The 25535-nt window shown below is 31.8% G+C and overlaps 2 protein-coding genes across 6 annotated transcripts in view; one reads left to right on the top strand and one right to left on the bottom strand.

Annotated features, from left to right (window-relative positions):
• Positions 1 to 392: 392 nt before the first annotated feature.
• LOC146539051 (iron-sulfur cluster assembly 2 homolog, mitochondrial) lies at positions 393 to 1762 on the bottom strand. Its single transcript, XM_085185669.1, has 2 exons — positions 1419 to 1762; positions 393 to 635 (listed from the first exon to the last, which is right to left on the bottom strand). Exons 1-2 carry the CDS (start codon positions 1652 to 1654, stop codon positions 458 to 460), a joined length of 414 nt encoding a protein of 137 aa, XP_085041795.1. The 5' UTR covers positions 1655 to 1762; the 3' UTR covers positions 393 to 457.
• Positions 1763 to 3401: 1639 nt separating this feature from the next.
• The window catches only part of spen (spen family transcriptional repressor split ends), a 65914-nt gene continuing 43780 nt past the window's right edge, over positions 3402 to 25535 (top strand). For all 5 annotated transcript variants that reach the window (XM_085185879.1, XM_085185877.1, XM_085185878.1 and 2 more), the window contains exons 1-2: positions 3402 to 3765; positions 16599 to 16913. In XM_085185879.1, the coding sequence (XP_085042005.1) occupies positions 3683 to 3765; positions 16599 to 16913 (398 nt within the window). In that variant the 5' untranslated portion in view covers positions 3402 to 3682. The remainder of the gene's footprint in view (positions 3766 to 16598; positions 16914 to 25535) is intronic.

Below are 25535 nucleotides of genomic sequence, written 5' to 3'. Positions count from 1 at the left end.
GCAACTTCTTCTTCTTGTCATTAATCCCGGTGTATGTTGCCAAACTACCTTCCTGCTCAAGCTACTCCACTCCACTTTGCAGTCTTTAACAAACTCATGGTTACTCCATTGGCTCGCATGTTGTACGTCACAATACCTAATCAGTGGTTCTTTTGTTGTTCAAGAGGTCTCACTCCGGGGACAGACATAGCAAAGCACCCCAATCTCACACGATTTCTGGATGTGCAATGTGAGGACACCATCTCAGGTGATGCTCTTGAAGCTTTTCCACTACAGCACGTCAAAGTTCTGAGGGCCAAAATTACGTCTATAGTACATGATCCTGGCAGAAATCCCTATTGAGACACATTTTTACTTTTTTTCATGGTAGACAAAAAATAAAAAGAATTGGGTTTATTCTAACATATTTATTTCATTTCTATATACAATATTTTAAAATAAATAATAACAATTTTAATTAATCAATCTTTATGGAAAAACTAGCTCCACATGAACAACCCAGATCTGCATTTGGATTTTGTACTACTCGGAAAGCAGACCTAATTAGCTCTGTGTGGTAATCAATTGTTGATCCTTTAATATAATCTAGAGAAGTTTCATCTATAACAACCTTAGCACCATCTCTTTCAAAGATTCTGCAACATGGTAATATGTAAAATTGTAAATGGATTTTCTTGAATTTTAATTTAAAGTAATATGTATAATCTTTCAAATGTATTTTTATTGTACAGAGTGGGACTTACTGCAAATGCAATGGATATGGGTTTGTTCTCTAAAAAGGAAAATGAATTATCTTTTTCCTCATTCTGGTAGAGAAAATATCACTTCACATGCAGTGTCTCTAATGTGGGCAAAAGTATAAATAAAATAAATAAATATATGTATACCCTCCTATAGGCATAAAGGGAGGTTAAAAAACATAATAACTTCTAATTAAAATGAATAAAATAAACACCACTCTGACTATAGAATATATTGTAATTATTTTATTATTGGAAAGGACAGATGGAATTAAATTGTTATGCTATCAAATTATGTACCATTACATATCTAAGTGAAATATTTTTTGAAGTATATGTAGATGTTATCCAAACAAATGTCCAATCAAAATTAATTAACCACAACTGATTTATGGTTTATTATATTTAAACAGAAATATAATTTTTGCTAATATTTTATTACATGTGGTGGAAAAGAAAATTATTTAAAACAAAAGAAATAAGGTCCGAGTCTTATGAAATAAGATTATGTAAAGGTAATTAAAGAAACTTCGATTACTGAGAACAATAATAATAATTAAATATTACATTAAACTTTATACAAAATCAATAAAAAAATATATATTTCTATACTACTATTCAGAATTAACGATAAGGCAAAAATATTTATAATAAAGAAATTAAGTAGAATTTACTAACTTGTCATCGTCAGCTATTTTATCGTCCAGATCAAATTTATACTGGAAGCCTGAGCAGCCTCCGCTTTCTACACATAATCTTAAAAATATATTAGTATCACATAATTCCTTCAGCTTCTTCACACAGCTATCACTCAAAACTATTGCGTCGTTTGAAAATATTTCCGGTTTGTTAGATAAAAAGTATTTACTGTAGTTGAAACCGAGCCGCAATGTTTTTGAAGACCTATTAAACATGATTTAAAAATGAAGGGGATTTATCTCGAAATATGAATTAATGTGTCGTTATCCATTTCATGATTATAAATATAGAAATTTTTAATTGTCATTTTTTAGTTTGACAGCTGACATTTATAATATTTTTTTTTATTGCCATTACAGAAAAAAACAATAAACAACGTGACATTGGCGAAGTGAATAGTGCTCAACTGGCACGCTCGAAGCGCCATAAATAAAGAACCGAACCGAAAAAACAATAATTCATTCCCATTTCTAATCAAAAAGATATAATATAAAGAAGTATGTCAGCAATGCAGGACTGATTTTATGGAAGAAATTAAAAACAATACCGTAATAAAATCACTGGTATGTTAGGCCGCTTGTCATAGTCAATTTACATCGAAATACATCACTGAATAAGCTACCCAACAAAACTTGACACTTAGACCCTTTTTTAATATTAAATTCATCAAATGAAAGGGCTTGCTGTAAATATTTCAAATTCATAATTATTATACTATCTGACGCTAGATCACTCTTTATCTCAAGTAACTAGTTATTTTTTCTATTTTAATAATTTCTTTCTTTTGTACTTTATCAACTTGACATAACTAAATAAAGAATCTTCTTCCTTATATAAGTAGATATATGAAATATTTATTCACATTTATATTTCCATTTTCTTCGCTCTGGTGTTGAGGTAAAGAACGGCGTTAAGTTCTGCCACTCAACAGGCAATGCCTCCAGAATTGGGCAGAAAGCGGGGAACGGAGTGTCTTAACACTAGGTTACCTCTGCCTACCCTGCTGTGTGCGTGAAGCGTGAAGCTGATTTATCTTATAGTCTTCCTTATAGTCTTTCAAATACTTTTAACAAATTCAAAGAAAACTTTGTGGTGTATGGTAAAAAGATTCTCTAGGATTTGTACGTGGTTTGAAATTTCATTCATAGTTTATTTCTGGTCTTTTCCACTTTTCACAAAAGCTTAATAATATACTTCGCCATTGTTGTCATTATAAATAATTTCATTAATTTTATCACTTAACCTAATTAAGTTTATAATTCTACAACTTACACAATCTATTTCTTAATAAGCACTGCTCATTATTTGTTTGATGGTATTTTATTTAATTCCATTTTCTGAAGTTCACATATAATGATAATAGAAGTTAGAGAATCAAAGCAAAAGATAAATAAAAAAGTCACTATATAATTATGATTAATTCGATATAATTATTTTCTATTTAAGAATATATGATGTTAAAAGAAGCGTTAATAAGCAGGTAAACTTTTCTGGTAGCAACACCCGCTTCTATTTCTCTAAGACGAAAAGAGATAGCAGTATATGGAACAGAAAGGGACAGGTGAAATCAGGGTAAGCTGGCCAGCGGATCTTTTTAGAAACCCATTCACTATATATTTTTTAAATTCTTACTTTCTTAATTTTACAGAGAAAGCCTTATATAGAAAGATAATATATTTAAATATTTATGATTAGTAAAGCTTAATCGTATTTAAGCTAAGTATATGCCCCACTCTTTTTACTTATTTTAATGTTCAGAAATGTTTTGTAGGCGAGAAATTCATACGTATACGTCTAGAGTAGAATTGAAAAATAAAATACAATACATTGAAGAAAATTCTAAAAGAAAATGTTAATGTACTGCATTTGGTGTTGGCGAAAACGATTTTAATACTGGTCACCCACTCCACTTTGCGCGGCAGCGGTCAGAAGGCGGAGCTTATCGGCAAACTCGCGTCTAAGCTGGCTTCACTGTCAATTCGAGAGCCGCGAAGAGTACGCTCGCGTCTATTACGTAGTGTGTTTATAGTGGAGTGTATATTGTGAAGAAATTTCGAATGTCGTAAAAGTGAAACATAGTGTTGTTTTTTCATAAAGTGCAACTTGTGTCAATAACACAATGGTTCTAGTGTATTAAGAAGTGATTTAAACAAAATGTGTACGGCACAGTTGTGTGCAAAATTGATTTTTGCCACGTAGTGACGCGAACGGGTAATGATTCCTAATGTGGAGTTTGAAGCAAGATGGTTAGAGAGACTCGGCACTTGTGGGTTGGAAATTTACCCGATAACATACGAGAAGATCGAATAAGAGAACATTTTAAACGGTATGTGATCCTAGTTTTAATGTAAACAATCTCTTAATACATTTGGCCACCAGTTCAGCTAATTGTTAGGTAATAAAATGATTAATTAGCGCTACAAATGGTCAATGCCAAACGTTTTATATATATTGTACGAGATACAGCACATTCAATAAAATCTCTTATATTTACTTTTTATGATATTATGATTTTTTTCTCCTATATATTATTAATTTGTTAAGTATTTTCGTAAGTTCTTTTATTTGTTTATTTAGTGCGGGTAAGTATGAAAAATATTTTATATTATATTGCTTCACATAATAGTAGTATCGCTAACATCCATTAGTATACATTAATATACTAATGGATGTGCTTTTAGCGATACTTTTTTTTATAATATAAAACTAGCTGAATTTTGTTATTAATTTACATAGACAAATAATTAATGGAACAAATTCACGGATAGATCAATACATGTATATTTATATCACCTAGTTTCTCTTTAAGTTTTATGTGTGCACTGTAATTATACTAAAGTTCACCAATTGTATTAATTTCATTATTATTAAATTCACGTTACGTTACACTATATTTTGTACTCCACATCTTCCATTTTGTCCACTTCGTGGGCCATATCATGTACCAACATAATTTAACTTTACCTTTAGTGTCTAACTTACGTACTATTTCATATTTATGTGGATTGAATTCATATTTATGTACATTGAAAATAACTCTTTAAGACGTTTGCCATAACAAGGTCATTAAAAATATGTTGTGTATAAAATCATTATGCAATTTATTATTCCAGTTTAGAAGAAAAGCCTAGAAATTCAGCCGGATGTTTAATATATTTGCAGATACTGCGACAATTCAAAACCGGTCGTGTCGATGGGGTCGTTACTAATACATATATAGATAGATACATTTTGATTTATATGTATCGTATCTGTAAGTTTGTACTATTATATTAGTTATTACGTCGTCGAGATACGAGTTCTCGTTCCTCGTTCTTATCTTGTACAGATATTTAAGTTTTAGACAATTACCTGGTCCCAGTCCCACTATAATCTCCAAAATTTCCGATATTTTTTATAGGTGATAAAAACACGATTTTCCCCACTCAATCATGTTTTTGAATTTATCAAATAATAATAAGTAATATCAAACTTCTTACCATTTTGAAAGAGAATGTGCTTGTAGTCCATTGTATGCTAACTTACCGTATACTTCGATCGATTTCGAGGACGAACTTCGTACGATTGGGTGAACTATTAAAACAATCTATTAAATAAATCTGATAGATTATACAGTTCTGAAGTGACTAACTAAAGTTCTAGAGTCTATCAAAAATTCTTTTTTTCTTTTTGTTGTTAATATTAAAATTAATTTCACTATTAGTTTATTATATGTGTATGGAGTGGTTTATTACATGCATATGGAATTAATAGAAAAACGTTGAAATTTTGTAGACATAATTTTAGGTAGTTGAATTAAAAAACAATTGAGACAAGATGAATTAAAAAACGGTTATAGTATGGGAGAAGAGCACAAATCACGATGACAATAAAAAAATGAACAATTGAAAAGACACCTGGTAGGCCATTGAATACTATGAACGTATACAAAGTACTCTAAGGCTCGTATTTACAAACCGATTTCAACTCTGAGAACGATTTCAAGATCAAACATAGACTTAGCGTCATTGACAAATGCGAGCCTAAATCCCATGTAGCCAAATTATTACCTTTAGTAATTAGTTATTGTATTTATTTCGTCAACTAAAGCTGAAATTTATAATTTTAGTTAATGGCGTCAGCGTGACATTTAATGGCGTATACTATCTGATGAATACATATATACCTACATAAATTGAGGCGTATTTCTTTATTTAGCAATTAAGTTTAATTTAATAAAAGAGAGAAAAGTTCATTAATTGATTGTAGCTTCTCAACAGTATATGGACGTTTTTCTGTCCTTTGGAAAATCGGCCTTACAAGACTTAAAAAAGTAATATAAGCATATTTGAAAAAAAAATGTATGGAGGAAACCCACGCATTTTGTTCTTGGTTTTGGAGTTATGGGTGTTTTAATTCGAAATCGTGTAAGAGACATATAGAAAAAAGGTGTTTTATTTAAGTTAGTAAATTAAGTCTTTATTTTTGTTTATCGTTCTAAAATAACGTAATTTCATGAATAAATCAACAATATTTAAACAAATTCTAGTTATTATAGTAACTATTTGTAAAGCTTACAACTTCGTGGTTTAACACTATTTTTAAAATTTTGATTGTATGATACTTCTTAATAATTAATAAAAAAAATTAAAATACATTATGTAAAGAAACATTACTAAAGTACATGGTACACCCGAAAAACTTCTTTATCCTTTCCATTTCAACATGTTTCATGCCAATATAGAATTTGACTTCATTGCGGTTTTCAAATCAGGGAACTGTTAAAATTTGAAAATCTTAATGAAGTCAAATTTTCGTCAAAAGATGACTTTAAAGGACCAAATTCTGATTTCGTGCATATATATTTTGATTTGAATTGTATTGTAAAAATATGATTATTGTTGAATTATATCAATACTACTAACTTGTACTGCCATTTATTTTCTATCTTTTGTAAACTAATGTCATTTGAAATGGAATATATGATGATTAAAGTTCCGTCATTGAATTTCTAAATAAGATGTAGCATACCAAGAATACCTAATATGTGATTGTTAAAAAAAACAACTAACAAATATGAAGTTTTGCTACATAAAATTAATTAAAATTTGGGACATGGATTTTCATTTTGTGGAGAAATCCTCATGTCTAATAGCACTAGTTTTGAATAAAAATATTTGACTTTGAGTAAAAAATTATAAAAAATACGTGTGCTTGTAGACTTTGCCAATAAAAGAATTGAAATCTAAATGGGTGCCAAGTTACATAATTTAAAAAATGGTTATAATAGCCAATTTATTTCCTAAGAAATAAATAACTAAAGCTCACTGTGCATTTGGCTAGTTTACACATACAGGTATTTTATAAGATTAATCATCATTGCTAAAAATTACACAGATTCTAGGGCCCCCAGACGGCATGTGTCCTACTCACTAACTTAGAAGTGGAGCCCTTTCAGATGTAGCACCAAAATCACGCATAACTTACAACAATTACACCAATCACTTTTCTACCCATATTTAAAGTAATTCACGGCATCTGCATACAATAAACATTACAATGCGAAAATGTACAATATATAACGATATAATATAGAAACATATACTTACCAATGGAGATACGACAATAACTGTCCCACGCAAGTGTTTTCTGAGTTAAACTTTAATTAACGAGTTATTATTTAAATTTTGCTCAGAGTGTAGCTTTTACCTTTAAGATCAGAACGCATTTTCCACAGACAGTTTTTTTTTGTACAGAGGATAGCATCTAAATAATTAACGTGATGTAATATAGCCTCCCTTAATACATAGACTATGCAATATAAAATATGTTTTCAACTCGGACACTTTCAATTAGGAATTACTGCCAATAAACGACCCACTGCCAAACAAACTCTAGCTTTATAATATTAGTATAGATTTAATTTTTTTTTGAGAACATATTACAAAAATTCTCAACGATTTTAGAACACGAGTATTTTTTTACTTGCCTATATTTGGTGTTTGACTAAACTTTATACTACTTGGGTTTTCCTCGACACCATTTTTAGTGCCAAGTCTTTGGTGCGTTATATTATTTGCTATCGGCTTTCGCTGCTTAGCTTGTTTTTCTTATATCAAATATCTTTAATTTTGGCTTTAGCCCCACTATGTGTCACAAAATGTATTATTAGGGTTTCCAAAAATGAAATAAAATAGCACCGTGGGGTAGCCTGGCCTACTATATTTACTGTATTTTATTTTTGTCTAAGCTCCTCCCTCATATCTTTTTGTGTATGACGCGGCCATTTTATCGTAGACATGATATAGTCGACCGTATCACGAAATGATAGTCTTTCGTGAAATGCTTAATTATCCATTGCACAGGTCCAGTGGACCTGCTATGATTAACTAACGACCTAATCGTAAAACAATGTGTTAATTATTTACGGCAACAGACGCTAGGATTGCTTTCCTTTTATGTTAGATCGGTTTATATTTCTTCAAACGGAATAAATAACGGAATTGGGTTGGGTTACACTCTTTCTAATTTAAATGATTTACTAAAGCCTAGACTCTAGGGCTAGGATCAAAATTACATTTAACCTCTTGGGCCTAGAGGTTAAATATAAATGTTGAAAAAAAAAAGAACATTGTTTTTATACATGGGTGACTCCATTATTTCCGGTTAATTCGCTGTCCAGTACATTTTAATTATTGTAACATGAATATATATTCTGTACAAATCTGCTACAATAAAACAAATATTATAGTGTCTTCAATAATGGCAGAATTGATTACCTAAAAATCGATATAGTGACTACCACATTTATACATAAATGTAGGGCCTTAACGGTGTCCTTTATATAAAATGTTTACATTTAATTGCTCATTTTAAAAAAATACTTACAATGTTTTAATTAAATTCGTCTGATATGTGATGTATTGTAATGTTATTAGTAAATCGCAACTTTCGTGCAAACTCGCTATCTGACGGGCGACTCGAGTGGTCTTTATGAATGTTATACAAGAGAACTTGAAAGAAGAAAAGGCCCGTTGAAGTATTTTGTAATTAAGTTTCGCATATTAAGAATATTAATATTAGTCGCTCAGGGACTGACAAGCCTGTGACTGTACGACACGGCAGGTTGTAGGTTTGATTCGCACCCGAGAAAATGATATTTAATCTTTTATTTACTTCGCCCTAAGTTCATCAGATCCGGTTAAAGATGTCGTTGATCAACTCAAGCTAATTATGTGATTATTTAGTTACTTTTATGGCATCATAACAACTTATATACTTTGAAATAAACAGCGTGGTATAGATTCTGATGAAGACACCAAACAAACAGCAGAAAAACTATTAAGACATGTTAAGTCAAACTATGTTCTTAAAGAATACATCCTACTCAAGCCAAAATTAAAAATAAGAAAAGTACAAATTACAACGGTAAAGCTGTTGCAATTCGTACGACTGGAGATGATGATAATGATAAGTTATAAACTATAAATGTCTTTATACGTAGTATACCAAAATATATGTTACTAGCGGCCCGCTCGCGGTTTCACCCGCGTGAACTATGTTATTATTAATTTCTGTCGCCATGACTACGTCCTAGTGACGTCTATGCAAAATTTGAGACTCCTAGCATTTGTAATAACGAAGTTTCATACAAACTTTCGACCCCAAAAACAACCCCTTAAAAGTCGAATATTGCAAATTCCCGTCTTAGCGAGCACCTACGTCCTATAAATAAGTCCTATGCAAAATTTGAGATTCCTAGCACATGTAGTTTCTGAGATTTCGTGATGAGTGAGTGACCTTTCGATTTTATATATATAGATTAAGAAAAACACAAAATTGTTCCAATTTTAGCAGGAGGTAAAAATGTGTTTGGAAAATGAATATTATAAAGACTGCAAAATACAATTGTCATAAACTGATTAAATACTACTGTTGTATACACATTTTGTAGGAACTGAAACCTATATAGCATTTTTTGAATATTTGCGTCCCTAGAATATCGGAAATCAAAAAACTTGATTATTTCTTAAAATATCAAAGTCAATTAATTAATGGCTATTTTAGGTACCAGGTACCTATGAAAACAAGTTTTTCAGTCTCAAAAAATTCCGAGACAAAAACGATCAAAAACTTAACATAATGTGGTCACATCCTAGTACGTTCTCGTTTTGTTAAGAAAACATTTGATAGGCATCGTATTTTACTATACATATGACCAAACGGCGATGACGTTAATCGATTCAATGGTCAAATTTAGTTGGTTTCGTTTACATTTATTTACAATAGATATGTTTTGTATATATTATGTCACTCGTCTTCTGATCTGCCTTAAACGATTTTCATAGGCGGCGTTTGGGAGGATGTACTTTTTATATTTTAAATATCTGCATTTAAAGGTCATAGGAATATCCTAATATATATATTTGTTTATCTTAATAATTATTAATCACATTTGCAGATTACGGCATTTTTACGTTTAAATGAATAAAACAAAAAAATAGTAGCGTATTTTGTTTGACTAAACATAAATTTAAAATATTGAAACATTAATTCAATGCGATTGCGCAACCTGGTGTTTCTTTCAAGATATATTTTTAAATTTTAATTGATTTGTAGCGGACTTGTAGTAACACAACAACTGTTAAAGTAAAATATATTGCCCTCACTACTACCTATTGTGCAATGTCGCGCTCCAAAAGCAGCATGGTTGTGAAGGCGGGGACCGGTGTCAGGTCGTCAACCTTCTGAGCAAAAATATATTATATTGATTACTATATTAAACATGATACTATTGCATTTATTTTATTCAATAAACTTATATCTGAAGTGGGAAGAAATTATAATAAATTAAACACAAGGACCGATCATGTTGGAGTTTTGTATAATGTAAAGAAAAAGTATCATAATGTCAAAATAAAAACTAATAATTTTAATACGTTTAACATTTACAACAAAATAATGTTTTTATAAATAATTTCACTAATAATACATGTTTCTCCGCTCGTATTCAACTCACAACTTACTATACTAACCGACGATCGACACACCTTACAGCTCCGTTCGCCTTGGATAAATGTAGTGGCGCCCTGCGCTGCGACGCTGCGAGAAGTGCGGCAACGTCGCGTATTTTGTACGTATCGGGCCAATTCCACCGTGCCTACTGCCTATACTCTATAGAGATAGTCGTCGTTGTGGATCGTATATTAACGTTTATATTAATAAGCGCTCGTTCGTTGCCAACTTGTGTGACAGCTAGAAAATATTATATAAACGCTTTATATTATTTATTTATTTATTTATTTAATTTAAATTACTCATAATTAATATTTACTTTTTACATAACATAAAACAACTTTTATACTTATAAATGGAATTTAGTAAGTGACGTAATTAATTGAGTATGAACTGTATAAATGATTATTTATAATTTTTTATTTCTTTATATGTTAAACGTACATAATTATATTTTTGGATAGCTCGTATAGAAAAAACAATTACTTAGATTAATTAGATATTTAACATTTATCAGAATGCTTTTCGTCTTCGTCATTAAATTGTGTTTGTATATTAGGTATATACATTTACCGTTTTTTCTTACTATTTCACGATTCATTCAATTTCAAGGGGAAATTGAAGATGTCGAAGGTGATTGTAGCAGTAATTTATTTTTAATGTATTTCTATCGTTATATTTACTCTATAAATTATATATAGAATAAGTAAATAAATATTAAACGTACAATAACTGTCTATAATAGTATGCTGATGATACATTCTGAAGTTGTAAGGAAAGAGAAACTTACTCTTCTTACGTCTTATTTATTAGTTGATTTTTCAACTCGAGTTTTTAGAGTACCGATGTTTTAGCTTTTTAAACAACTGCCCAGGACTGTTGTGGAGTTCTAGATCACTAACCACACGACATGTCTTAACCGTTATTACGTATTTATTAGAACAGCTGAGTTCTCGATTAAATCCTAATCTGAGTCTACAACTCAACCTTTTGAAATACAAAAACCGACAAATATACTATTTAAATATGACCTCGTCTTTTATGCGTAACGTTTTCTGAACAATGTAAATATTATGTATGTTGTGAACGTTTAAAAAAATATGGTTCTACATACAACGATAGGTACTTACTCGGTAAATACATTTTGACTTAACATTTAATAATAATATACTTAAAAAAAATCATCTTCGCGCTGTATCCCGCACACAACAGGGTAAACAGAGGGAACACAGTGTTAAGACACTCCGTTCCCCGCTTTCTGCCGAATTCTGGAGGCATTGCGTGTTAAGTGGCAGAACTCAACGCTGCGCTTTGCCTCGACACCAGAGCGAAGAAATAAAAATATAAACGTAAATAAATATTTCACTTCCTCGATTGGGGATCGACCCCACAACGTCGCGTTATAGTCACACCCTTATGCCGCTGCGCCACGACGGTCTCAAATAATATACACATATTATAACTTTACTAATATAAATACAAGATTAGTATTTGAAAACTGCTAGAATGATCATATATATTTATAACATGACTCAACAGCAACTTATAAGTAATTATGTATGTAAAGATTAAAAATTTTTTTTGGATATGTACAGAAATGCAGAAACGCCTAAATATCTTAACCTGAATTTCGAAATATTATTTTTTAGAAGGAGTATGTATTTATTAATTGATAATGTAGTGTTATGATGGAAGGCGAACGCTATAACGTTATTATGCAACTTTTGCGTAGTGACAGTGAGGGCACCACCCCGTGCAGTATGGCCCGGCCCCACCCGCGGTCCTGCTCTATCGACCTGCGCAAGCAACCCGGGCCGCCGCAGGCTTGCCCTCACCCCTGGGCGCCGGCCGCCGCAACGCGAAACCTACTAAATAGATATTCCTTATAAACTATGTTGATTGCTCATTATTTTTCATTTATTTATATAAAATAATAATATACTATATTACAATTAAAGCAATCAGCAAATCAATATTTATAAATAAAAGTAATTAAAAAAAAACAATAAATTCTTTCAAATTATATTATAAACGAAATTACAATTATATTTCCTAACGATTTAACATTCTATGGTACAAGTAAACGAAGTATTTTGGTCATATTTAAATATATTACTGTAAGAATAAATTTACATTTATTAGCAACTCAAACAAACTTTAGCATATCATATCATATATATTTACTCTTGGGGAAAAAAGCTAATGACTAAATTTAAGACACATGACTTGTTATTGCTTGGTGAAAGTACTTGTATATTTTTTGAGGTCATTGAACTGTTTCATGTATCTATTTCCTTGTTTCAAATAAATACATCAAATTATCGATGCATTTTTATAACGTTTTATTTTCCCCTCGCGAAGCAGTGAACACTTATTTAATGATCAAATGTAACTGTATGTTGTCCGTTGCACCTTGGACTTGCGCGACAATGTACGATTGATTTTTAAAGCCAATAAATATCAGTAATTTGTACTTTTTGTTTGTTTTTTATTTTGCACGTTATATTGTTGCTTTTAATTTTTATCTACTCTTTGATATACAAACTATTACAATTAATTTGCACAAGGATGATATTTGTTGCGCTCTAAACATTATTTGTATAGTAAAAACGTTTCTAAAGTTAAACCACATTAAAAAACGCGTACCCACCAGTCAGTAGTCCGTATGTAGTCAGCATAACAAAGTAAAGTAGTTATTCAGAAAGTAGTCTGACGTCATCGAGCCGGTATCTGCCCCGTCCCCGCACCCCCGCGCCCACGCCCCGCATCCTGCCGCCCGCGGCTCGGCTCGCCTCGCCTCGCCTCGCGCTATCATCGTCGCACGGCGCACCACTACCAGCGCCTGTGCCTTTATACACAGACGCAGCGACAGCGTGTTGGTTTCACACGGAAACGGGCACAGCGGGCGCGGCCATGTTGTAAGAGTAAACTTGGCAACGTCGCACTAGACATCGACCGATTTAATCACTCTGCCGCTGTTAAGTTTCTCGTTATCTATCTATTTTACGTCGTACTTCTTTTGAATAAATGTTATATTATATACATTATGCGTTATTTGTTCGTTGTGCTGTGACTTCAAATTATTAATTACATAAAACTCTAAATATTCTGATGTTTCTAATGAAACAAGTCTGTCTATACGACAATATTCTATAAAATTAAAATATATAATCGAATTAGGTTTCTATTCGCTAATATAATAACATAAAACTGCTTTAGTTTGTGTAGTCATTAATTATGAGGCTGCGTGGGGTATAGTCATTCTAATTTAAATAGAAAGCTCGTTTATATAAAAAGGCCATTGTTTAATTTGGAAATAATGTTAATTATATACGACATTAGTATCTCGCCACTGATTCACGCTCTATATTTATATTGCCATAACAAAGATAAAAACTCGGTTTAGAGACAAACGACGAATGACTAGCTATAAAGAAGAAATATAATGAAATATGTAGTAAAGCAAGTCTGACGGAGCGGCAACAGCGCTTGTTGTTCGATACCGCGCACGGTGTGGCAACGGCGCATTTTTTGTAGTTTCGCCGCGTCATGACGACGCGCGCTGCCTGCTGCGGCGCGGTCGTGTCGAGCGAGGGCGCCCGGTTGGACGTGTTCGTGCTGATGCTTTATGTTAAATTACAACTTTAAATATTGTTGAATATTTTTATTATTATATTAAGGCTTTCTCCTCGTTTTTGTTGTAGTTTGTCGTTGATTATATGAAATATAACAAACAAAGTCACTATATTTTCTGCTATTTATATCATTTACCTTTATTAAATAATTATGAGGGTATTTTTATGAAGCAATCGATCTTTTGATAGGGTTTCCACGTTGTTCTGGTATTCGTTTCTCCGTTTTACTTGGTAGCTTACACGGCAAGACGTGGCAGTCATAACGTTTTATGGCTGCTATGTATACATGTTATTTAACAATCTTCATTGACTTTCTTTTATTTCAACCAACATTACTGATAAACACTAAACGATAATGTGCTAGATAATGACTTATCAACCAAATATATCTTATTTGGTTAGGTGTATATATGTTAAGCTAGTATATGATAAACCATTTTGTGTTATAGTATTGATATAATACTAGCGACTCCCCCCCGGTTTTGTCCGCTCGAACGTCTTACAGTATTATTTGTTTAATAATATAAATATCCTGCGTGTACTAATATGTTTACAGTGCACTTATATTGACGTCGAATGTGAAAAGTTTTAATACCTTAGGTTACTTATAAAAAATCCATATGAAATTTAATTATTTACGAAATAAACACTATTGTCGGGATCGCTTGAGTAAAAAAGCTTCTTTTTAGGTTTTAGAGAATTAGTTTTGTACATTACAGAACTAGTAAAATTACATATTATCGTAAGGGCTTTTTTATTTATATTAGTGAATATATTTATTGAGTATCGTATGTTTTATTTAGCACCAACCCACATGAAGCAAACATTTGATTAGGCAGTTTTCTATACCGCTTGTACGTTTTACCTTTAACTATCAACTTTTTCTGAGGCGTTAATATTATTTTTTTAATTAAACAGTAGTTGATATTGCTTCTTCGTTATATGGATTCTGTAAATATCAAATTGTTTTATTTAGTTTCGATGTCGAAGAAAAATAACACTTTAAATATCTTAGTAACATCAATGCAAAGCCGGGGCATGTCTAAAGTAATTAATAAAATGAATGCACTTATAAAATATCTTCTTGAGGCGTTAGCTAGTATCGAAAGTGCGACGATAGCGTACTAACATAATTTAAATGATACGACATAACAATTTGAATTAGCAACTATAATCTATCTATATATATAAAATCGAAAGGTCACTCACTCATCACGAAATCTCAGAAACTACATGTGCTAAGAATCTCAAATTTTGCATAGGAGTTACTTATAGGACGTAGGTGCTCGCTAAGACGGGAATTTGCAATATTCGACTTCTAAGGGGTTGTTTTTGGGGTTGAAAGTTTGTATGAAACTTCGTTACTACAAATGCTAGGAGTCTCAAATTTTGCATAGACGTCACTATGACGTAGTCATGGAGACAGAAATTAATAATAACATAGTTCACGCGGGTGTAACCGCGAGCGGGCCGCTAGTCTATAATGAATGTTCAATATATTTAATTGGATAAAGAATAATAGTGTATAGTTACAAATATTATTTTTGTCATATGAAAAAGATATTGGTTACCCACGGTAACCATTTTTATCTTTTCATATTCTACGATGATACCAATGATATCTAAAGGACTCATCATATACCATCGCGGATTTATTTATACATCTTTTTTAAATTACATTACTATATGGTACATTATTTTGAACTTTCTTGTAAGATTTCCTTAGCGTTTGGCGCTCGCTTTTCTTTGGCTACCTCTTTAGCGTAAAGAAATCTCTCAAGGTTTCTCAAAGTTACATTTATAGACTACCACACAATATAGATTTTTTTATCTTTAAAAGATAGTCCTTTCTCGCAGTTTAGTCTATTTTCATCATTCATCTTTACCAATTTTTATTATAATCGGTCCCGTCGTTTAGGCCTGAAAGTGTAACAGACAGACGAGAGTTACTTCGCACTTTTAATGTTTTATAGTATTTTTAGGTGAACAATAATTCTGTTTTGCAATAACGTTTTCTTATATGATAAGATTTAAAAGGTGCAATAGCGTCATACTTTGTGGAAACCTATTAGTAGTATAAAATTTATTTATATAATTTTCTTGTCGTATAGATAATATCTTATAATTTATTAAAAAATATTGTTATATTTCCAATCGTTATTTATTACTATTATTATACCTTATTTTTTTATCTTATATTATTTTTATTCCTACATATTTGGGATAAAATACTGCTGTATTTTAATAAATAAGATTTGATATTTAAGATCTGAAGGCATGGCGTGTTGAGTCGCGAAATTGAACGCCGCGCATTTGCCTCGACACCAAAGCGAATAAATGAAAATATAAGTAAATATTTCATTTCCTTATTCCATCGATCCAACCAGCCGCGTTTACAGTTACACTTTGTGCCCTCGCGCCACGACTGGCCTGTTTTAAACAGCATCCCATGTAAAACCCTCTTTCATGAATGCTGTTTACTGCTCAAATATAATTATGATTTGGTTGTTAAGTGACATAATTGTTTCAGCTATGGCCGAGTCCAGAATGTCAAGTTACTGGGACGAATGGAGAGCGCAAACCCAAGTACGACCGGGAGTACTAATAGCGGTGTTTGTGCCACTGTTGCATTTATGGACATCAAGTCTGCATCAAAGGCACACAACGTGGAGCACGTGCTGGACGAAAGAACGCTCACTACCGAGTATTACGAGCCAGCTGCGATACCATCGTCCGCGGGCGCGCCCTCTGCTGGCTCCTCACCTGCCGGCTCCGGTTACTCAGGTTCTTCATCCTCCGTGAATTCCACACCTGCCCCTGCTTCCACTACGCGTTACCACCTCTCGTAAGTACTATTAATTATTTTGCGAATGGCCATATGTTGATATCATTTTGTTACAAATCTATTAAAGTCATTTTATTATTCAACTTTTCCATTTTTGAATTAATGATCGTGGTAAGTAAGATATTTCTCTTCCCTAGGTGTTCTATTGAGTGGTTAAAGTCGAGCGTTTATATATAATTGAGCTTCTTTTTTAAATTTCATAATGTAATCGATCGATATGTCTGTACGAATTAAACACAAATACCAATTTCGCCTCGTTCTGATAAATGCTTGCTATGACGCTTACGAAAGGATGACAAAACACCAACATTCACTGCATTGTTTACGGTTACGTTGCTGTAGATACATTGAATAATTTATATCTATTGATATATTTATATATGCAATTCTGATACGTTTTAGGATACACGTATACTGATATAACAATTTAAATAAACTCTTAAATTGCTTCTGGATTGGTTTTATGCAATACAAAGAAAATAATATAATAATTATAATAAGTTTAATCTTTCCCGGCAATCAATTAGTTTGCCATGAATGAAATAGATATTATATAGTTATCAAAATATCGTAATTTAAGAACATAAATGATATCAGCAAATGGTTTTTATTATTCCTCTCTGCTGCGACGATCCTTTTGACGGTACTTGTCGCTCGATGTTACCTGTGGCGTTGATGTTGACTACTTTTATAATTTTATACTACAATAATATACAAAACTACAGAAAACTTCGCTTGAGCTTGCAATTTTGTGGTTATAAAGTAATAATAATATGTAAGCATGTCCTCGTCATTAGTCAGCGCACAAAACATGGACGCCGCCGCCGCCGTAACGGTGTATCTTGCTAGCATCTCAAGGATTGCAGTGTCTCATTTGGATTGCAGTGGGGAAAACCCGATAAAGTGTTTATAGTGCAGTGACAATATGTGTTCGTGCGTGTTTACGTGCTGTATGGAGTGCAGTGTTATATTGAATCCATTCTGCGGCGTCTCACTGTGGCTGGCGGCGGTTCCAAACATGGTTATATATGTATGCACCTTGTTATTAACGCTATGTTGTCGATTCTGTGTTTCTCCTACCTGTTTAACACATTTAACAACATGTTTTTTACTAAAGGCTTTGTTATTTAACTTTTTATATTTTTTTTTAATATATTTTATTTCTAATTAATTTGTCGTGTATGTTTCGTGGGAGCAAATTCTTTCACTTACTGAATAAAATGTTTTTTTTTATTTAAAACGAAAGATGAAATAAATATCTAACCGAATTCTAATGATCCGAATTATGATAGTTAATGACAAACTTGGAATAATGTGGTCCTATTATCCAATATATTTGTTATTGACGTAAACGTGCCATACCTGCGAGGTAGCTATCACATTCACACACCTTTCGTAGAATGTTGAGCAGGTAAAAATAATCTAACCTAGGGAATCCCATTATAAAAACATTGCATACTGAATGGCTTTACCAAATGACACGCAAGTTTTTAGAGATCTTTTTAGGGATTTTAATTCGAAATAATGAAACATATTAAAATAGCAAAAACCATAAAGAGTACATACGATCTTATAACATTTCAGTATATTTATTTATTCATTTACTATACAGTAAAACAGTGTAAAACACGATTAACAAAGTTTTAATATGTGAATTTTGGAGGAGCTTTAATCAACTATGTGAAACTTTATGAGAAATTATTTTGATATGGTCTACTAGAATATTCAGCGGTAAGCGGTATTACATATCTCACACTCGAACTTAATTTTCTTTATTGAAAATCAACATTACAACAAATCAAACTTACAATCTTATAAAGAAAAGTGTTCAAATTTGATATTTAGGGATATTTAGGGTGTGTAAAGAAACTGTTTCACGTGGGAACCTAATTCTTATATATTTAATAATTAACTCCTGATTGAATGATGAATGAACAATTATATGTAGACCCGAAATAAAACGCACATAAATCTTTAGCTTATAAAAAAATATGCTTCTTATTTATAAAGTTGTTTTGTCTTCTCTGTTGACATGTGAATTAATTTAGGAAAAATATATTTTTTAAAATTATATACTACTTATTGTAATCTATTGTAAAATTGATGTGTAGACGTCTGTAGGTATCGTACTGTTTTCTTGATTATAGTTCACAGACAAAGTCATCGTATCAGGGTTATGTATATTTTTTAGTTTATTCTTACCTTATATATTTTGATGTCAATAATACGAGCGTATATATGATGCCAGATTTCAATAGAAGTTTGTTATGTGCTCGTGATGAATTTTATTATTATATTGAGATATGTTCTACTATTTAGATTTTTTTATAACTTATAATATACATAAAATATATAATTTTAGTTGGCAATTCACGGGGCCTTGTATAAAAGCCCCCTCACAAAATAAAGTTATAATTTTCTCCAATTTTAATTTCTTAAATATTCTAAAAAAAATATATAAAAAATGAGATTATGGGATAATCATATTCAGTTTAAATTTCATGAAGATATCTTCAACAGATACTGGGAAAATAAACTTTAACATTAAGAGATGTTACCCCTGAAACTCCAATTTTTAATGAGGAAATACATATTATACACAACTTCAGATTGTTGCTACAGCGGTAAATAACTGATGAATTAGTGTCTTCTTCCTCCTGGTATTTTATACTAAATAATTCATCCTATCCTATATCTTATAAAACAAAGTCGCTTTTTGTGTCTGTCTGAACTTTCTAACTCTTCTTCTTCTAAACCACCCAACGGATTTGGATGCGGTTTTCACCATTAGGTCGAGTATTTCTCAGGGAAGGTTTATATATAGTTTATTATTTGTACATTCTTATGTAAATTAACATAAATACGATAAATGTGTATAAAGTCCTACCCGCTGAGACACTTTGGCGCATGCGCTGCTTTAATGGTAAATACTACATGAAAAAAATGTACTGGAGTATTGTTCCTCTTAATAAGATCTACAAAAAAGTCCGCGATGGCATATTCATATCTTTTAAGAATAACGTGTAGTGATCATATTTCTGTCTAAAAATAATAATTTCGATATATTTTTTATTGTGAGGGATATTTTTCCATAATGGTATTAATCCTTATCCTTTAAAAAACTTTATTAAATTTCTACGTTAAACGAAGATAAAATTTGCTTTTTAAACTATTTCGAAATTGCGAATAGTTTTAGAGAAAAACGCATTTAATTATTGACACATCACGCCGTTCACACATCAACTGTATCGAGTCAAGTTTCACTTATCCCTTACTCTCAGCATATAAATAAGTATATTAGTTACGTTGGCCATTTAATGTAGATCAAAACTGTCTTTTCTGTTTTTCATTTTAATAAGTACTTTAGAAGTTGTTACAATATCAAAAAATCCTTGCTGCGAAACGCGCCTCGCGACGTTATGCTTATACAAGCGAGTCCGCCGCGCCCGCCTGCCTTACACGCATCGGTGGTTCAGTGGTAGAATGCTCGCTTGCCACGCGGGCAGCCCGGGTTCAATTCCCGGCCGATGCATTCTATTTAATTTTCGTCACAGGCAGCCACGTAGTGCTTGCTTTTCATCAGGGACAGAATACCCTCTTCAGCATTAACCACAAGCTTGAAAAAAAAATACCCGCCTGCCTTTATAGCAACGAAGATTTAGATGCGTTTGCACGTATTGGATATTTCGAGTTGAATGTATTATTTAATGTCATTTAGCTATCTAAAAATAGTAATTTAAACATATTTTAATAAGTACTTGAAAAGATTAGTAGCACAGATTTAAAATTACGGTACCTACTAAAAAATCCTTGCTGTGTAAAACAATTGGAAAATCCTTATTGAAACTACGAAAATGCGGGTTGCATTAGGGTTTAATTAATTTTCACATTATCTTAAGTGCTTTGCAAACATACGTTATATGAATAATCCAGTAGTAAAAGCGGGCGAAGCCGCAATAGGGTCGCTAGTATATAAATAAATCTGTTTTGCCACTCTATATTTAAAACTAATATTTGGTACAAATTAAGATTCAGATGACACTTGACTAAAATAAAATCAACGATACCAATTTGAACACTATGTTTTATGTATGTAGTAATTAATGTCTTTATTCAAATGCAAGCAATAAATGAATCGCTTAAAGTATTCTTATTTTTGTTGGGTCTCTTCTAACGACTTTTATCAGGTACCTTGTTTCTTACACCCACAGCTTTTAATGACAGGTGAACTTGCGAAATATAACATCGAATTTCGTATATTTATATTGACATTGGTGGATTTCTGATTGGGAATCTTGTTTGTGCCTTATTATTTTACTAACAGACGAAAAAAAACAGGTTATTAGTTTTTTTTGTATGTATGTGACATTGTTGAAATTGGATAATATTTGAATCGGGTGTTTTATTTAGGAACACTACACGTTACATCATATTTATTCCAGTTATGTATATAGATATGGGGTATGGATGTATTGAAGTATGGATATCCAAAAAAGTAAAAATTCCACATTTCGATATTTTGTCAGTATAATACTATTGACTATTATTATTGAATATGTTTATTTTAATTAATAAATGTAATTTTAAAAACATAAACAAATTTAAGACTCAGCACAAGGAAAACATAAATATATATGAAGATAATGTTACTTTAGCACCATTAACATCAAACGTGCTAAATGAATTGCCCTCTTGAAATTGAAATAAAAAAGTATAAAAAATTTTTTAAGTTAAACGGTTTTATATTGCAGATAAATGTACTAAAAGCTAAAAAATAATTTCATAGAAATTATGATTACTAAAATTTAATCGTGGGGCACGTCCAATATCTACAATTGAAAGACATAGCGTGAGACTTCACCCACCTAGTGGTAAGTAGCAAGTGTCCCCACGATTTTATTTTAGTAATCATAATTTCTATGAAATTATTTTTTAGCTTTTAGTACATTTATCTGCAATATAAAACCGTTTAACTTAAATTTTTTTTATACTTTTTTATTTTTAAGTTTTTAGTTTTTATTTCTCATGCTATTCAATTCGTTGAAATGAGGCTCGATGTCTCATTATTGCAAGGTTAATGGAGAATGTTACGAACGACCCCCCCAGAGGTCCAATAGAGGGACAAGGCTATGTACAACAAGATGTGCCTGAATCTTGAGGGGAAAACGCTAACGACATTTCATTTTTATCCACCTAGTGCCATACAGTTCTCGGCGCGCTTTTACCTTTTACCTTGGGTGGTACCCCTAGCGACGTATCATTTTTAGGCACCCTATAGCCACACAGTCCTCGACAGGATACCAGATCTTGACTTAGGTGGGAGATTCATATTGTAATTGTGTATAGTATACTGTATTATACTTACCAAGCCCTTTATTTTGATACCTATATTGATGGGATTGAAAACTACATTATCCGCCATTTTGTAGCAGTGGCCATCTTTGATTTTGATTTTGTATAGTGCACTGAATTCTACTTGACAAGCCCTTTCATTTGATACCCATATTGATGGGATCGAAAAAACTAACTTGTCCGCCATCTTGTAGCGGCGGCCATCTTGGATTTTGATTTTGTATAGTCCACTGAATTCTGCTTGACAAGCCCTTTCATTTGATACCCGTATTGATAGGATTGAAAAAAACTAACTTGTCCGCCATCTTATAGTGGCGGCCATCTTTGATTTTGATTTTGTATAGTCCACTGAATTCTACTTGACAAGCCCTTTCATTTGATACCCATATTGATGGGATTGAAAAAAACTAAGTTGTCCGCCATCTTGTAGCGGCGGCCATCTTGGATTCACAATAATATTGAATATGGATAATTGTATTGTCACCAGAATCAAAGGCGTATACCAAATTTCAGATCAATCGGTTAACGGGAAGAGGGTTAAATTTCAATTACTAAATTTGACCCAAACAAACAAACAAACGGGGTGAGCTAAATAAAACCGTTTAAAAAAAAATATGATGATGTTGTACCTATCTACAGGAAATACAAGTAAAATTAGTATAAAAGTGTCTGGGTTCTACATAATTGATGACAATTTTGGGGGGAATAGGCATTTAGTACTCAAGGTCTTAGGTTTTTGTTTGCTTAAATTATTTTCGCTTGTTTTCTTTGTAATTTGCCTAAAAGTTTTCTATTAAAAATGTTTTAAGTATGTATTTATTCATGCTGATTAAAAATATATATGGTATACAAATGCCAAACTCTCTGGACTGCTTTTTTGTAATTTAAGGCAAAAGTACAGAATTGTGGTTTTATTACATCAGTTACATCCATTATTTTCAAAAATAAAAACGTTACCAATGTTACCCCACATTTATAAAAAGAATAATTATGACTATCTTTATATGAATGGTTACTGTCAAAGTTACTCTCATCCAATGGGTAATTTTGCCAGAAAAAAATATATTTTTTTTCTATACTGATGTATTTTAAAAGGTTTATGTGAATGCCTATGGGTGTATGGGAATGCCTATGGGTGACAAGTATAATGAGCGCACTAATAAAACAAAAACACTGGCAATATGCTTAAATTTTTAAGACAACGTAAAATATCGTTTGTATCTGTCAAAGTTACCTATACTGACTGTAACTTTAATTAATAAAAGTCTCAAACCAACCACATAGAGGGCAAGGGCAATTCAGTCAGCTCATCTGCAAGAATCTAGGGTAGCACGCGAGGCAATTAAGGCGGTAGTTTGATAAATGCGTGATGCCACCTCAGTTTACCCGTGACAACGTTTGAGTAAATATTTACGAAAAGCCGACGCCATTCAATTAGCTAATCACCATTTTAGTTTTTATGATATTGAAATAAAAATTATTTAACTAGATAATGTATTATAACAGATCTTTCTATCAATGTATTAAATTCCTTTTTTTTTTAATTATACGTTTTCTTTACAAACATAGGATAACGTGAGGGATAAAAGTATTTATCTTATTATGCGCCAAAGAAGTATAACTTCTTTTGTGCGTACATAAGTTTTTTTTAGTTGTATAAGTGTATGTATAATTGGTCTAATTTCGAACCAATTATAATCACATTTGCTTGAGCAACAAAGTTAGTACTCTCTGTAAGCTGTAGTTATACGGGTTCTATGATCGCATGTGAGGGAAAAATTATTGCTGACTGAAACTCTAATCGATCTAATTTTGCGTAACTATTTCATTTCTAACTCTGAGGACTAATTACAATCACATTTAGACCGAGATCCCAGGGCCCCCAGACCTACGTCATTTTAGCAAAGCTGAAATTTTAAGGATTAATAGTCTAATATATAGTAAAGACTATAATGCATACTCTTTAACTTGAAAGTGGCTACTTTTCGGAGATAGCGCCAACTTAAGGTACACGTCCAGCTACGTTAAAGTAAAAACGCTCGTTTTTAAATAAAAACGCTTGTTTATAAGAATGATGTAAAAAATGTATATCTACTATTACCAGACCCTTTACGTGAGTCTACTTCTGCCAGACGTCCTAAAGGTTATTCAAAATTAGGACAAATGCCGTTAATTGAGCTAGTTTTAATTTTAAGAACGGACTAATTCGGGACCCCTCATAAGCACCCAGACCAGTCCGATGACTTAATCATCTTAGACAGAGACATACCGTAATTTGGCGCCAACTCTCAAAGGTCCCCACTTTCAAGTTAGTGAGTAGGCACACTGTCTGTTGAACTACATATAAGACTAATAGTCCTCAAAATTTCAGCTTTGCTGAATGACATAGGTCTGGCAAGATCTGGGATCTTGGGCTAATTAGTTTCAGTAACAAAATGGGTACTGTAGTATATCTACAGCTCACAGAGAGAGAATTTGTTTACCGAGTACGGGTTCTATGACCGCATGTGAGTTGAATACCAAATAAAGCTCGTTTTATTTTGCTATTTAGTATCTGACTGACCAGTCGTAAGAATATCTCCTGCAGCGACAAATTCGTGACTTACTGTCAACAGTAGGCATATAAGGTTCAGGGTTGACTTAACCAAATTTTAAAAGTGACACAATGTTTTTTATATGCTGTTGCTTCCATTAACCTTCAGCAACAAATGATACTTCTTTATAATTAGTTATCACACGTTTCATGTTCATTTGGTATAGCAAGAAAATCTCTATTTTGGTTATAATTAATTAATAATAATAATTAATTAGTATCAATTTTTTATTAAGTTTTTTATCGATTTTTGTAAATGCTACTTTAATGGGCTAGCTCGGCTGGGGTCTACGTTCCTCTATGTGCCTTGCATTCTTGCTAAAATAACATATTTTTTATCAAGGTTACAATTTATGTAAGAAAATATTTAAAAATAAATTAATATAGTAATAATTAAATTGGACAATAATATATATTTTTTTAATTTCAAACTTATTTTTTTTATGAACAATTCATACATGAACAAAATAATAATTAGCCGAAAATATTATTATTTATAGCAAATATTATTTATTTTCATTTTAAATTTATCTTTTGAAGTAAAGAACAAACAGTACACCTGTTTATAGACGTGAATGAAGTAGATAGAATAACTGACGTGCTTCTCCATATGCTATTAATTATTAAGTCGAGTGTTTTTGTAGTGACCGATATGCCACTAACTTCATAAAGATGAA

Source organism: Heliconius melpomene, chromosome 5, assembly GCF_056956725.1.
Source record: "Heliconius melpomene rosina isolate 202511_hmr_F chromosome 5, ASM5695672v1, whole genome shotgun sequence".
Classification (NCBI taxonomy): Eukaryota; Metazoa; Arthropoda; class Insecta; order Lepidoptera; family Nymphalidae; genus Heliconius; species Heliconius melpomene.
Note: the sequence above shows the minus strand (reverse complement) of the source record. Positions and strands in the feature narration are given on the sequence as shown.

Coding starts and splice junctions, on each gene's coding strand:
- LOC146539051 (XM_085185669.1), bottom strand. CDS start 1,654: ATGTTTAATAGGTCTTCAAAAACATTGCGGCTCGGTTTCAACTACAGT. Junction 636..1,418: donor AAAATAGCTGACGATGACAA/GTTAGTAAATTC, acceptor ACCATGTTGCAG/AATCTTTGAAAGAGATGGTG.